A 15,313-nucleotide genomic window follows, 5' to 3' on the forward strand; every position below is an offset into this window, starting at 1 on the left:
AGCATCCTTGTTCACAGCGAAAAATAATAAAGATGTATGCACATTATCATGAATCCACAAAATTGGTATGAATAATGACAAAATTCCAAATAATATACAATATTCAAGCAAATAAACTTGAAATCAACGCACATTAACAATGCCCTTTAAACCTTATTTATTCCTAACTTCATTTCACAGATATTGGTATTTCTCATCAATGCCTCAATCTTCAACATGCTATTAAGTTTTCAAATTGGGTTAATAAACTTACAGGATTACCCCATACAACTAGATAACTTTAAAAACTACATACATAGCTTTCATATTATAAGTACAACAGTGTTACACATGTAAAACTAGAAGGGGGCAACAACATGCAATTACACAGCTTGCTTCAATAGAACATATTAGCAAAATACAAAGTTAAGACTTATTTAGTGTATTTTTAGAATTTAGAATTTAGAATTTCTTTATTCATGGGCGAAGTTCAGCCTGTGGCTGCTCTACCACTTAACCCGCAAAATCTACTACAATAAAACAAACAAAATACAATTACTACTATAACATACGAATTCCATTACATTTTCACTTTTCAGTAATTAACACACTAAAAAGATAAAAAACAATTTTTCTCATTCACACTCATCAAAATGTTCATCTTGGGTTCGAATCTGATCATTTTTTGTTTTGATTTCAACGTAAGCATGCTGAATCTAATCATGTGTACTGAGGATTTGTCCTTGCTCATGTAGAAGTACTTTTGTTACTGCCCTTTTAAAGCTGTTATATGTCGCACATGAGGTAACATCTGGTGGCAGCGCATTCCAACAATATGCAGAAGCAGCTTTGAAGGATGACAGGAATATGGATTTTGAGAATCTGTCCAGATTAAGTTTCTTAGAGTGTCGAGTCGTGTAGTTGTGTATGTCGTGTCTAAATTGGAGTCTGTCGTATAAGTATGTGGGTGTTTTTGTTTGCAGAATTTTGAATATTGTGCAGGCCAGATGTAGTTTTCTGCGTCGTGTCATATTCAGCCAATTAACGTCATTTAAATAAGGCAGTATGTGATCCCTTCGTTTCAAGCTAAATGCAAAACGTATACAAGAATTCTGTACTTTTTGTGCAATTTTAGCATTCTTTTTTGTTAAATTAACACCGTAAACAACGTCACAGTAATCGAAAATTGGAAGAACTAGAGCTTGCATAAGGCGCAATTTAACATCAGTCGAAAGTAAGTGCGATGATTTATATAGTGATCTAAGTATACCATAAGCTTTTGAACTCTGAGACGTTACGTGGTTTTGCCAGTCAAGTTTCTCATTAAATATCACACCTAAGTTCTTAACAGTTGTGCAGTGTGGGTCCCTCTCATCATTAATATTAATTGATAACCCATTTATTTGAATTTTATTTAAGGCAGCGCTAGAACCAATTAATGTAAAGCAGCATTTAGAGGGGTTGATTACAAGACCATTAAGTTTACAACATTTGTAAATAGCATGAAGGTCACGGTTCAGGAGACCAATTGCTGGTTTTGCATTTTTGGGGTCTACTGGCATCATCAGCTGCGTGTCATCTGCATAACAATGAGGTACACTGTGTCGTACATTTAGGGGTAGGTCGGCGGTGAAGAGGGAATATAGAAAAGGGCCTAGAATACTTCCTTGCGCAACCCCTGAGGGTATCGTAAGGGGAGTCGATGTAGCTCCTGAGGGAAGCGTCACCGATTGCACTCGCCCAGTAAGGTAAGACTGGAACAATTTTATTGCTCCCGGCGATAAACCGTAGTAACTCATTTTTGAAAGGAGTAGCTGATGAGATACAAGATTAAACGCCTTGGACAAGTCAAGCAACACCAAGACTGCAGCCTTACATTCGTTTAGTGTTTGTAAAATGTCGTCTGTTACTTTCATGAGCGCCGTTGCGGTGCTGTGGGAAGGTCGGAAACCAGACTGTACTGCAGGCAATATTTGATTTTTGGTAACAAAACTTTCTATCTGCTTGTACACTGCTTTCTCGATAACTTTTGATAAGACAGGTAATATACTAATTGGTCGTAAGTCGTTCATGTCGGTCACGTGTCGTTTCTTCGGTAAGGGCAGGATTCTAGCCTCCTTCCATGCAAGGGGAAAGGTGTTCTTATCTAACGAGAAATTTATCAAGTGAGTCAGAGGTGAAAGAATGTGTGGAAGAATTAGCTTTATCATTTTTAGGTTTATGCCGTCTGTGCCACAGGAATTGGAACGGATTTTGGACACGAGTTGTGCAATTTCTACTTCTTTGATGGGTCGAAAGAAGAAGGTGTCGCCGTTTTCAGTAAATGTAGTTGTAAGGAAGCGTTCGCACTCTTCGAGGATGAGATCGGTTTCTTGGTTAGAGGGACTGGCGCTGTCAATAAAGTGGGTGTTTAACAGATGCGGATCATTTAAAAAGTGTGGGACACTCGGCTCCACCTTTCCGTAAATGCCACATTTCTTTATCTCTTTCCACATTAATTTCGAATCATGAACGTTTCTATTGATGTGGAACGAGAGGTAGGCTTTCTTCTCCTGTCTTATAACCGACGTGGTGAAATTCCGCAGTTCTTTATAATAATCCCAATGTGACGGATTGTTCGTCAGTTTATATTTTCTGAGAGCATTATCTCTAAGTTTCATTAATAGTTTGGTATTGTCGGTTACCCACGGTACTTTTTTCTTGGCTATTCGTGCAGTACGTGTAGGGGCACGCTTATGGAAAATAGTCTTAATACCATTATTAAGAAAGTTTACTTTTTTGTCAATACTCTCCAAGTGCTTAATATTGTCCCAGTGAAAATGTTTAGCGTCCGTTTCAAAACTCTCAATATCGAACGATGAGTAGTTTCTGTACGAAATTATTTTGAAACGTTTGTCGGGTTTCTCAAGAAGGATCGTGATGTAAGTCAAACACCTATATAGTACCGGATAATCTACTGTTAAATGAAGCCATAGAAAATTGTCGCAGAGCCTCAAATGCATTTATTAAGGCCAACAGCAACTCAGCCCATCAAGTGTTTAATTTAGGATATATTCTCGATAATATTTTTAATCGCTTTAAAATTCTAAAGAGCGAACGAAAAGTGAAACACAGCTGGAAGCAGTGGTTTGAATTAAGAAACATTGGAATAAGTTTGAGACAAGTAAGAAAATTGAGAAAGTTTTTTCACGATGTACAATATTATCCAAAATTGTTACAGTGTGGCTTATCATTTAGTGATTTACATGCGAAACTACCATCTATATTTAATGCATTCGTTCTTTTCCCAGAACAAAAACAGAACTTTCGTTAAAAGTGGCACACATATGCCACATGAACTTTGGGCTTGATGGTGATATGATTTGTAACTGTGTTATGAATCACAAAGAAAATTTTTATCCCAGCTCAAGTGTTTGCAAACGGCAAAACGCAGATAAGGCCGACACAACTTCAATCTCTCTCACCTCTGTGAGCAAATGTTTTTATAAACAAGGAAAATGTAACTAACCCGTGAATAAAACTGTATAATTGATACCTTCCCTTACCTTGTGAAATAAAATTCTATTCTGCACATTACTTAAATATTTATTTGTAACCTAAAAAACAACCACGATCACTTCTGACAGCGTAAACAAAAAGGCAGCCATCTTCTCCAAGCATAGTTGCCAACTGTCAAAACGATAAAAAACTAAAAATAACGAAAATCGAGTAAAACGAAAATAACGTAAAAACGATAACAACGATTATAACGTAAAACTTAAATTACGAAAATCGAAAAAAGCGATATTTCTTCAGAACGTTGTTTCAATAAAGATTAATTTCATTATGGCGCTTGCCGCTTGCATCAATGCTAAAATCAAGTGTTGCCGTCAAGTAGGCGCGTTAGCTCAGTTTGTTAGAGCCATGCTGAATGCTGATAACGCGGAGGTCGTGGGTTCGACCCCCATGCTGGCCAGGATATTTTTTTCTCACCCTTCGTCTCGACTTTCTCTAAATCGCAATTATATACTTTGCTTATCGCAATATTCTTATAATGGACATGAAAAGAGCTGAATTTTCAGAATTACTATGAATTGAATTGAATTGAATTGACTTTATTGCTGGGCGAGGTTCAGCTGTTGCTGGTCTACCACCTGTACATCCAGAATCCATTTACAAATTCGTCAGGTACAAAAATGAATAAACAGACTAACTTAGCTCAACAATATTATATTTAGAATCATCAAGAAAGTAGACATCAAAACAACAACAAAAAATGCTCCGGATATACCATGCATTGGAAATGTGTTTTTGGAATATCTTATACATCCATATCTTTCACTTCCATAGTTCATAATTATTTTCAAATAGCTTCTTCCAACTCAAATGTTCTGTTTACTCTACCAAATCATTTGAAGATATATTACATGAGTTTCAAAATGATATAATGTACTGAAACATGGTGCAATGGTCCTTCATTCAACGTAACACAACATACAAGAAAACCAAAAAAATTGTAGGGTTTGCCACCCCTATCTTTCAAGACAAATCCCAATCAGGAATTTATGCACACACAAACCCGGTTACAAAAAATATTAATTATGTAAGTGCAGAAGTCTTTTTCAAGGATCACACAAATCCCACACAAGGAGTTTCATAATTTTGTACATATAGTATTGTATTCCAGAACCCATAGAGATATTTCATTTATACCTAATGTACACATACTCATTATTTGCAAACCGTTAATCAAACTGCTTGGCGATTTGCAACGCTTGTTGAATGCTTTCGTTTCAAACAATATTAAAGTCTCCAACAGGAGCTGTGTTGTCCCACTTAACAATAAAACTAGCAAAAGTAGTCTTTGTCTTCAATATCGATTCCAAATGGTGGAGAAGCAGGCGTACGGATTCTTAAGCCTAGTGTCTTCCGCTCAGTTGACCTAATAATTGGATAGGTTGTATAGGTATGCAAACGGGTGTTAAATATTGTAGCGACTTCTTCTGTGGATGCATCCCAGTTTGGTTGGACCCCTTCAAATAAAAGTAGCTCTGTATGCCGTCCCATTTCTAAGGATGTATCTGGAAGAACTTGATCAAGTCGTTTTTGACAATCATCACTCAAACATTTGCTTGGGCTTGAAAAGTTAAAATCATTGAACATAAGACGTCCTAAAAAATGGGTACATTCATGCGCGGAAAGTGTTATCATGTCAGCCTTATTAATAGCAGTTCCTTCATATCCCGCCAAATTGTTGATGCAAAGCAGGATCCCATCTACTAAGGAGGCTCCACGCAAGTTCCTCAAGGGAGCAAACTTCTTAACACCGTATATCTTCAGATTAGCAATTTCTTTGCCAAAATCTGGAATGGGTGTGCTGCCCAGCTTTTTCATGGCTTCCTCAAATGCACTTATCATTGCTTTGCTACAGAGAGCATTCTGAATGTCCTTCTTTGTATATTCGGGCAATAACCACACTACTCCATCAACTCCGCAATCCATACTTGCATGAGTCACAAATGACTCTATACACTCATCAAAAAAGTTGGCCTTTGTTAATCTTTCAGCTTCTGGTAACTTATCCATGTCACCGCGAATAAGATATTTACGATATTGGAGTTCTACATCCATCTTAGTGTAGTGTATCATCACTTGAAGCGTGATTCGTTTGGTGATGTCATTGAAGTCCCCTCTCAAAAATTCAATCAACTTTTGTGTAGTGCTAGGCTCTAGCTCCAGGCGTTGCTCTAAAATATTGTGAATGACACAGTCACGGAAAAGAACCACATTAAAGTCCTTCATGGGGGCCACAGCCTCTTGTGGAGTACTCGGTGGTCTAGACTGTAGAAACTCTAGAATCCTGAAGTTGTCTTTCTTGTAGTTGGCAACTACGTCATCAAAAAGACCCATCTTGCCTAGGTTGGACCTGAGAAAGAAAAAATTATAAACTACCTCAGGAAAAACAGGCAGTATAATATGGAGATATCAATTTCACTGGTAGAAGGGGATTTATCTCTAAAACTAAAGTCTTACGATCTAAAATATGATACCTAAAAGTTATTGCAATGACAAAAACCATAGCACCATGTCTAAAATTTAGAATCTTAAATTTTAACAAAATGTCACTACACCACATCTAAATCACAGCCTTTCCTTTTTTCTGGCTAGTATAAGAAATTCAAAAATTACACAAATGAGAAATTGTAATTATGAAACTGAATATTTAAACTAATTAAAGATTATTCAAGTCTTTTACTGATCGACATTTTTTCAATGGTTCTTGAAATCTAACTTCCTTGCATTTTACATTATTTAACCCAGCTTCATTATTTGTATTAGATTTAGGTTTTACTATAATTTGTGATTTAACCTTTAAATTTAACATAAAACGCCCATAATTATCTCGGGGTGGTAAATTAACAACTCCTTTTTGATTATAGGATATATTATTGGCTTTTAAATATTTTACTACAGTTTTAGAATTAACTTTATATTTGTTGCAAAAAGAATTAATTGAATTATTTAAGAAATTATAAGATTTTAAAAGTTTAACAAATTCATCTGGAGTAATCGGTCTTGACATCTTTTATTTATGTATATTATTTTTTATATTTGTTAAAGTATGGTATTATTGTAAAGTAGTGTAATTCAGTATCGTATTGTAGTATTATAGTATAGTAATACTGTAAGGTATGGTATTGCAAAATAGTAAGGTAATACAGTAATATAGTAAGGTAAAGAAATCCCGTAATATAGTAAGGTAAAGAAATGTGGTAAGGTAAATATTCTAAAATAAAATATATATATAAATGGAAAAACAAATCAAATTATTTACCCCCAGTGAGAGTGAATTAATAGGTTTAGATAATTTAATAACCAATGTACCTGAATTACGAGAATTAATTGAAGAATCGGGTTATAATATTCAAACTATCAATAATGGTGTTAAAAACCTAAAAGGTCTTCCAGATTCATATAAAGAAATGATAAGAAAATTTTTTAAAGCATTCAACATATTATTACTAAAGAAATATATAAATACTCCAATTTTAGAAATCAAGAAATAATTGATAAATTATTAGCCTGAGAACAGGAATATAAAAAAATTATAACAAAACAAGCATCTAAACACAATGACGAAAGTGGTATAGACGAAATGAACAAAATGTTTAGTACGATGATAATAGAAACAAAAGACAATAAGAAGATAAGTAGATATATGAATAAAACTTTAAAAGATATAAAGTTTCAAGATGATTTTAAACCTATATTTGAGAAGAAAGGTATTAATGAATATTCTAAAAAAGAATTATTAGAAATGAAAACTAGTAAAAAAGGTCCAACATTTAAAGATATTGAAAAAATCCAAATAGTTAATATTCCTGAAGGGAAAAATATAATTAACGGTAAAGTTAAATGATTTTTATAAAAAAATCTTATCAATGGGAAAATAAAATAAGAGATATTTCTAAGATTTACATATATTACTTATTATCTAAGTTTATTTTATAGCATACATAAAAAATTGTACAACAAAATGTCAAGGTATTTAATACAATTTTATTTGTAAACCTAATTTGCAATAAATGTCTAAATTGAAAAAATATTGGGTATAAATAAGTGAATCAAGTTGACACAACACAGATCGCTGAATTTCAAAGAAGAGTGAAAGGTTTATACAGATCAGAAGATTCTGCAACCAATGAGTTTGAAAGAATTATGATTAGAAATATGAACGCACAATTTAAAGAACACGAGAATAAAATAATAACTTTAGCTACATTAGGCGCGGTCAAGCTGCGGCTGCCCGCATAGCACCTTCGGTGCGTTTTATTGAAAATATCTTTTCCGAAATAAATGGACAACCTTGATCCTTCAAGTAGTCTTGCTGCGCTTCGTTGTTCTGTTTGTTTACTATTTAAACATCCAGATGAATTTTACAACGGTAAATATGTTGATAGAAGATGTAAACAATGCAAAATACTTTCAAATTGTGAACGTTTGTTATGTGAATGTGGAAGATATTATACCAAAACACACTATCAAAGACACTTAAAAACTAAATTGCATAATAAGGGGGTAGGTGTTTATTGAATAATTTTTTTTATAATAAATTGGTTGTCTTAAAATGGAAGAACGTTTAAATAAACTTAAACTACCAGAATTATATAACATTGCAAAACTTTTAAAAATACAATATATTACAAGATATAAAAAAGCTGATCTGATTATACAGATAATCAGGCAATATGAAAGAAGGAAAAGAGAAAAAGAAAACAAAAAAAATTAATGATTTATTTCCATTTGATCAAGACATAATAGCACCTCCAAAGAAAAAAGAATAAAACAAATAAAATGTGATGTTTGTGGTAAGTATATTAAAGAAACTAGGCTACAGCTTCATAAAGCTAAACATAATCCTGAACCTGATTTTATTTTAGTTGAAGTTGCTTTTAAAGGTAGGTTATTAACTTATCAACATAACAATAAAGAAGGAGATTCTGATTTGTTTTACTATATGGACTCAATTAAGAATAAAGCGAATAATCTTATTAAAAATGCTTTAGAAATTCATAAAAATATTAAAATTAATTTAGAGTTAGAATGTGATTTTAAAAATTTAGAACATGAAATGGTTCATAAGTTTCAACTACCTAATGTAATAATCAGATCGTTGGAAGAACTTAATAATTTCTGGGATACACAAAGAGATTTATTTATAGCCAGATGTGATGAATTAGAAGCGAAAGGCTCAGGCTGGGTTATAAGCAGAATAAACAATTTAAGAATTAATATTAATAAATATAAACCATTAAGTGGAAGTTCATATATAAAATTACCTGAATTGATAGAAGCTAAGCAAGCTTGTATTAATGTTAAAAATGTTGATAATGAGTGCTTTAAATATAGTGTGTTATCTTGTTTATAGGAACCAGTAAAAAATAAAGAAAGGCCATCGAAATATAAAAACATTAATCATAACTTAGATTTTGATTGTGTAAAATATCCGGTTACTATTGATCAGATACCTAAATTTGAAGCAAAGAATAAAATTAATGTAACTGTATTTGGGTATGAAAATGGTAGCATATACCCATTATATCATAATAAAAAACAAGAGTTTGAAAATAATATTGACCTGCTTTATTTTGGTAACAGCACCAAAAACCATTACTGTTGGATAAAAAGTTTAAGTCGTTTATTAAATAACCAATTAAAAATTAATAATAATAAAAAATATTTCTGCAGAAGATGTTTAAATTATAGTGCTAGAACTGAAGAAGCTGTTAAGAAACATCAAGTAATATGTAATAACAATGAAACCTGCTTGCCTGTTATGCCAAAATCTAGAATTATAGAAAATGGAACAGAAAATAAACCTACAATATCATTTAAAAATTTTCAAAGAATGCTTAGACACCCATATGTAATTTACTGTGATTTTGAATCAATCTTAAAGCCAATTCAGACATGTGAACCAAACCCTAGTGAATCATATACCAATAAGATACAACTTCATATTCCTTGTAGTTATGGACTTTATGTAAAAAGCGTTTACGGAAACATAGAAAATCCTTTACACATACATAAGTGTGAAACTGCTGATAAATGCTTTATAAATAAGATAACTGAAAATGCAATAACAATACAAAAATTATTAAAGAAAAATGAAGATATGAAATTCACAAACAAAATAAAAATTAAACATTTAACAGCTACAGTATGTTATTTGTGTAATAATGAATTTACCAAAGATAATCCAAAAGTAAGAGATCATGATCATTATACTGGAAAATACAGAGGGGCTGCTTGTAATAATTGTAATTTAAAATATAATCGAACTATAAGAAAAGGAATTTATGCTTACGAATATATGGACAGCTTCGCTAAGTTTAATGATACAAAATTACCAGCAATTGAAAAATTTTATTCTAATTTAACCAAAGAAAATATTTCTTGGAGTGACTATGACCATGCTCAAAAAGTATGGAATAAATTAAAAATTAAAGATTTAGGTGAATGGCATGATTTATATTTAAAATTAGACGTTTTATTATTAGCAGATGTATTTGAAAATTTTAGAGACTTAGGATTAAATAGTTCATATGAGTTAGATCCTGTTTGGTACTATACAACACCAGCTTTAGCTTGGGATTGTATGCTTAAATATACCAAGGTTCAATTAGAACAATTAACTGATTATGAAATGTATCTGTTTTTCGAAAAAGGAATAAGAGGTGGAATAAGTCAGTGCTCCAATAGATATTCTAAAGCAGACACAAACACACAAATTCACTATAATGATATGAATAATTTATATGGTCACTCATTATCACAGAAATTACCACAAAAGAATTTTAAATGGATGACTGAAGAAGAATTAAATAATTTAGAAAAGTCACTAACAAGCAGCGCACGAAGTGCTAGCCCTACTGGGCGCTCTGCTGCACATATTTTAAATTCTGATGATAAAACTGGTTATCTATTAGAAGTAGATTTATCTTTTCCAAAAGATCTTCAAAATAAGTTCAATGACCTTCCACTTGCACCCGAGAATGCAATACTCCCAGGTGGTAAAGTACCAAAGTTGCTATGTCACTTCTATGATAAAAAGAATTATGTTGTTCACTATAAAATATTAAAACTATATACAGAATTGGGAATGAAAATAACAAAAATTCACAGAGGAATTAAATTTACTCAATCTGATTTTATTGCCCCATATATTAAATTTAATACTGAACAGCGACAGAAAGCAAAAAATGACTTTGAAAAAGATTTTTGGAAATTAATGTCTAATAGTGTATTTGGTAAATCTATGCAGTCAGTTAGAAAACAACAAAATATTAAATTATACTGTGATGACAATAAAGTCCAGAAAGCAATAAATAAACCTAATTTTAAGTCTAGAACCATTTTTAGTAAATACTTGGTTGCAGTTCATAATTATAAAACATCAGTTAAATTTGATAAACCTATTTATATTGGGCAGGCTGTGCTAGATTTATCTAAAGCTCTAATGTATGATTTTTACTATAATATATTAAAGAATGAATTTGATACTGATATAAAATTATTATACGTAGACACCGACGCATACATATTTGAACTCAAAAATCACGATTATTATACTTTTATGAAAAATAATTCTGATTTATTTGATACGAGTGATTATCCTAAGGATAGCGAATTATATAGTGAAAAAAATAAAAAAGTAATTGGAAAAATGAAAGACGAATTAAATGGCAAACCAATGTTAGAATTTATTGGGTTAAGGAGTAAAATGTATGCATATAGAACTGACGATAAGGTAGACAAACGATTGAAAGGAATTAAAAAAGCTGTATTAAAGAAAGAAATCCAATTTGAGGACTATAAAAATTGCTTATTCAATCAAAAAGAGTGCTTGCATAAACAGCATGTTATTAGGAGTCATAAACATGAAATTTATACAGAAGAGTTAAATAAGAAGTCACTCAGTTGGAAAGATGATAAAAGATATCTAATTCCTGGTAGTACAGATACGCTGGCGCATGGACATGTGCTAGTACCACAGTAAGTCAATGACAATGCTAATGGTACATGATTATGAAGCGCTGGTACTTAGAGCGAATCACAATAATTAACATAATAGCTATAATACAGTATAATGTTGGACACGAGCTCACTAAAATGTTTTGTGATTTGAGAAAGGACCTAAATACATGGCTGTTCACTGTTTCAATAACCTTCCAAGTGACATAAAAATAATACAATCAGCTATCTCATATAAAAAGCATGTAAAGAAAATACCTATTAGATCATTGTTTTTATTCTGTTAAAGAGTACCCGACAATAAATTGCAAATTGTAACATCCTAAATGAACTCCTAGGACATGTATATGTATGTATTGATTTCTTATCTATTATATGTATGTAAATTACTGTAAACCTTGCAGCTAACAGCAAGAACAAGTAGAATCAATTATAATGTAATCAATGTTTTTTAAATGTTATGTATAATATCTTCACACTTGTACCTATTTGAAAATAATTATTAACTGTAATGTGCTGACATGTTCCATACCATGTGTGGAAAACAACCACTGTACAATGGTCAAAGGAATGAAATAAATCATATCATATCATATGATGTACTGTATGGTACCTATATTGTTGACAGTAATTTGTTCATTTTGTGTTGCTTGCTTTGTAGGGGGAGAGCCAAACAATGGCTAAGCATCAGTGTCATTTTTTTCTATATTTAAATGCTGGGCTAGGCTACTGTTTACTTAAACGCTCTTTTTGCTTGCTCTGTAACCCTCTGTAAGGTACCTTTTAATTTATTTCAATGGACCGTCAACAAAGACCCGAATATGTTGGCTTTGGTATTGGAAGACTACACAAAAGCAGAAGTTATAGAAGAAAGGGTGGTTCTCTCTCCTTCTATATAGACCTATTTGGTACTAGTTGACTATCCTTCGGACACATTTATTTATTTGTACAGAAGAGACTACTTACCGTAATAAGTTCCTGTAGCATTGTCGAACATCGGGAAGGTGTTTTGTGTGATGTTGCAATGTTTCATAGCTGAAATTCATGTTGTTCGTTGAAAATTAATTCTCCGACGGAGATAGCGTTTGGCGCGTACATCTGCGTATACCATGAAGTTCGTACACCTTCATACACCATCACCTTCATACACCGTCGTGACTATCATGACGTGTCGTGATTGTGTTTTGTTGGTATCCAGTGTTTCGAACTGCCTGCGTTTGCGACGAGAGTTAGAACTGTGGATCGAGGGTTTGGAGAATGACGTGTGGTGGGTGTGTTGTAAAGTTTGTGCCGGGTGTGGACAAACCATTGGGGCTAGCCCCACGAACCATTGGCGCGTGGATAGGTTAGTAGGGCCACGCAAAGGTTTCAATAGTGAAAAAGATAGCGCCACGAACCATTGGCGCGTGGATAGGTTAGTAGGGCCACGCAAAGGTTTCAATAGTGAAAAAGATAGCCCCACTAACCATTGGCACGTGGATAGGTTAGTAGGGCCACGCAAAGGTTTCAATAGTTAAAAAGATAGCCCCATGAACCATTGGCGCTAGCCCCACAAACCATTGGCGCTAGCCCCACGAACCATTGGCGCGTGGATAGGTTAGTAGGGCCACGCAAAGGTTTCAATAGTGAAAAAGATAGCCCCACGAACCATTGGCGCTAGCCCCACAAACCATTGGCGCGTGGATAGGTTAGTAGGGCCATGCAAGGGTTTCAATAGTGAAAAAGATAGCCCCACGAACCATTGGCACTAGCCCCACGAACCATTGGCGCGTGGATAGGTTAGTAGGGCCACGCAAAGGTTTCAATAGTTAAAAATTGGTTTCGAAAAACATATTCGTAACCCCACACACCATTCTCGGATAGTCCAACGAACCATTGGCGCTAGCCCCACGAACCATTGGTGCGTGGATAGGTTAGTTCAGTTAGGTTGGGATACATAGTTAAAATTTGGTGTCAGAACGCGAAAAATAAAGTTAAAAAGAAATAGATCTGATTAAGTTTGTCTACGGGCATTTCTTGGGTTCCGAAGGTTGAAACACTGCATAACAATTGAAAATCAAGAAAAAACAAGGCCGATGCGTCATTCCTACGCGTTATTATTTACGAAGGTGTCCGCGCCATGTTGTGTGTGAGGCAAATGGAAATGTAGGAGGAAGAAGTAGTCGTAAGGTGAAAAATTGCTCTTACTTTCATCAAAACAACGTCAATACACGTTCAGGAATGTTCCGCGAAGCAGATACGTAAGTTCGAATGTCAAAAATTTGGCAAAAGAGAAGCCGGACGCGCAATTATGTAGGAAGGTGTACTCGCGATATTGTGTCTCAGGCAAGGAAAAACACCTACCAGAAAGACGTTCTGGTAATGTGAAAAATTGCAATTAATTTCATCAAAACAACGTTAATACACCTTCAGGAATGTTCCGCGAAGCAGATACGTAAGTATCAATGTCAAAAATTGACGAAACCAAAAAAATAGAGGTGTCCGAAGGATAGTAAATTTTTACCAAGTCAGCATTATTTTCCTATAGCAAAAGACTACATCTGGGTACTGAACGAAAGACGTGTTGAAAAAGCTGGGGTACTCGTAAGCCTACTCTAAACAACGTCAATTTTTACCCTTATAAGTTAGTATGTATTAATTATTAAGTTAATACGCAATACGCTTTATGAGTTTAATAATTTAGACCACTAAAATGTTAACAGATAAAAGAAATAAAAACAAACTTACTATTTTACAGTACTTTAACTTTAACTAGCTGAACTGGCTGTTGCTGCTTGCTTGCTTGGTTTCTTTAATGGCCTTCACCTGTGAACTGGCTGTTTCAGTCTTATGGGAGATTGGTTGACCGTAGTTAGTATTCTGTGTTGCTTGCTTGCTTGCTTGGTTTCATTAATGGCCCTCACCTGTTTTGGTGACTTTTGGCCAAGTTCAGACTCTCACTTTTCTTATTATGTTTTTTTTTTTCTTTCTTTCTTTTTTTTTAGATCTAAATTGTGTGTTGGGTAGTTCTGTTAGTTTATTCTAGACGATCACACAGTTTGGGAATGTTAGTATAGTTAAACATTTACTATTCTTCACTCCTTCGAGGCACACCGAGGAGTCTTCTTACTGGGTATCTTGTGCCCTGTTAGGGATAAAAAAAAAATGTAGACAAATTATATACACAGGGTTACATTTTATTACCTAGATGTCCATGTTGTTTTTTTTTTTTGTTGTTTTTTTTTCCTTATTATATAGTGATTTGGGATTTCTTTATAAACTTACTAATGTTGTTTAGTATGTGTGGGTTTTGTGTAAAAATAAGTGTATTTAGTTCCGTGGGTGTTGGAATTTTCAGTTGAGTTAATCTTGCAATGAGTATGTCTCTTTCGTGTTGATGAAAGATGCATTCAAACATCATGTGTTCTATGGATCCAATTGCCTCTCCAGTATTCTGTGTTTCTACTGTTCCTCGCGAACCGGCTGAAGTCAAATTCGTGTCCATATTCACGAACCTTTTTTTCTACTAAATTTTATTTCGAGAATGTGAGTAGAATACGTGTAATATTTACAAATAGTACCAGCAATGTACGTATTCTACAACTCTTTCATTTACACAATATTTAGTTTCTAATTTGGATAAGTAGCTTCATCCGGCCGACCAATCTGCTTAATTCTTGTCATTAGAATATTATTTTGGGGATGCGGTAAGTGTTGCCTATTGTAGTTAATGAAATCGTAATTTAACATTGTATGAAATCACTGCGTAATACGTATCAAAGCTTTTTTTCAAATAGTGATAAAGAAGTATCGCCAAACGCGAACCAAATTCCGTTCATTT

The 15,313-nt window shown here is 33.5% G+C and overlaps 1 protein-coding gene across 2 annotated transcripts; it reads right to left on the reverse strand.

Moving 5' to 3' along the window:
* Positions 1 to 3,993: 3,993 nt before the first annotated feature.
* On the reverse strand, positions 3,994 to 14,311 carry LOC145989944 (uncharacterized). Of its 2 annotated transcripts, none has more exons than XM_083125482.1 (2): positions 12,460 to 12,622; positions 3,994 to 5,884 (listed from the first exon to the last, which is right to left on the reverse strand). In XM_083125482.1, the coding sequence occupies exons 1-2, from the start codon at positions 12,537 to 12,539 to the stop codon at positions 4,807 to 4,809; spliced, it is 1,158 nt and encodes a 385-aa protein (XP_082981608.1). In that variant the 5' UTR covers positions 12,540 to 12,622; the 3' UTR covers positions 3,994 to 4,806. The 2 variants fall into 2 exon arrangements, with proteins under 2 accessions (XP_082981608.1, XP_082981613.1); XM_083125487.1 differs by lacking the exon at positions 12,460 to 12,622 and adding an exon at positions 14,221 to 14,311 and having other exon boundaries at positions 3,998 to 5,884.
* Positions 14,312 to 15,313: the final 1,002 nt, after the last annotated feature.

The sequence above is a fragment of the Lepisma saccharinum genome, chromosome 1 (assembly GCF_977018435.1).
Source record: "Lepisma saccharinum chromosome 1, izLepSacc3.1, whole genome shotgun sequence".
NCBI classification, from domain to species: Eukaryota; Metazoa; Arthropoda; class Insecta; order Zygentoma; family Lepismatidae; genus Lepisma; species Lepisma saccharinum.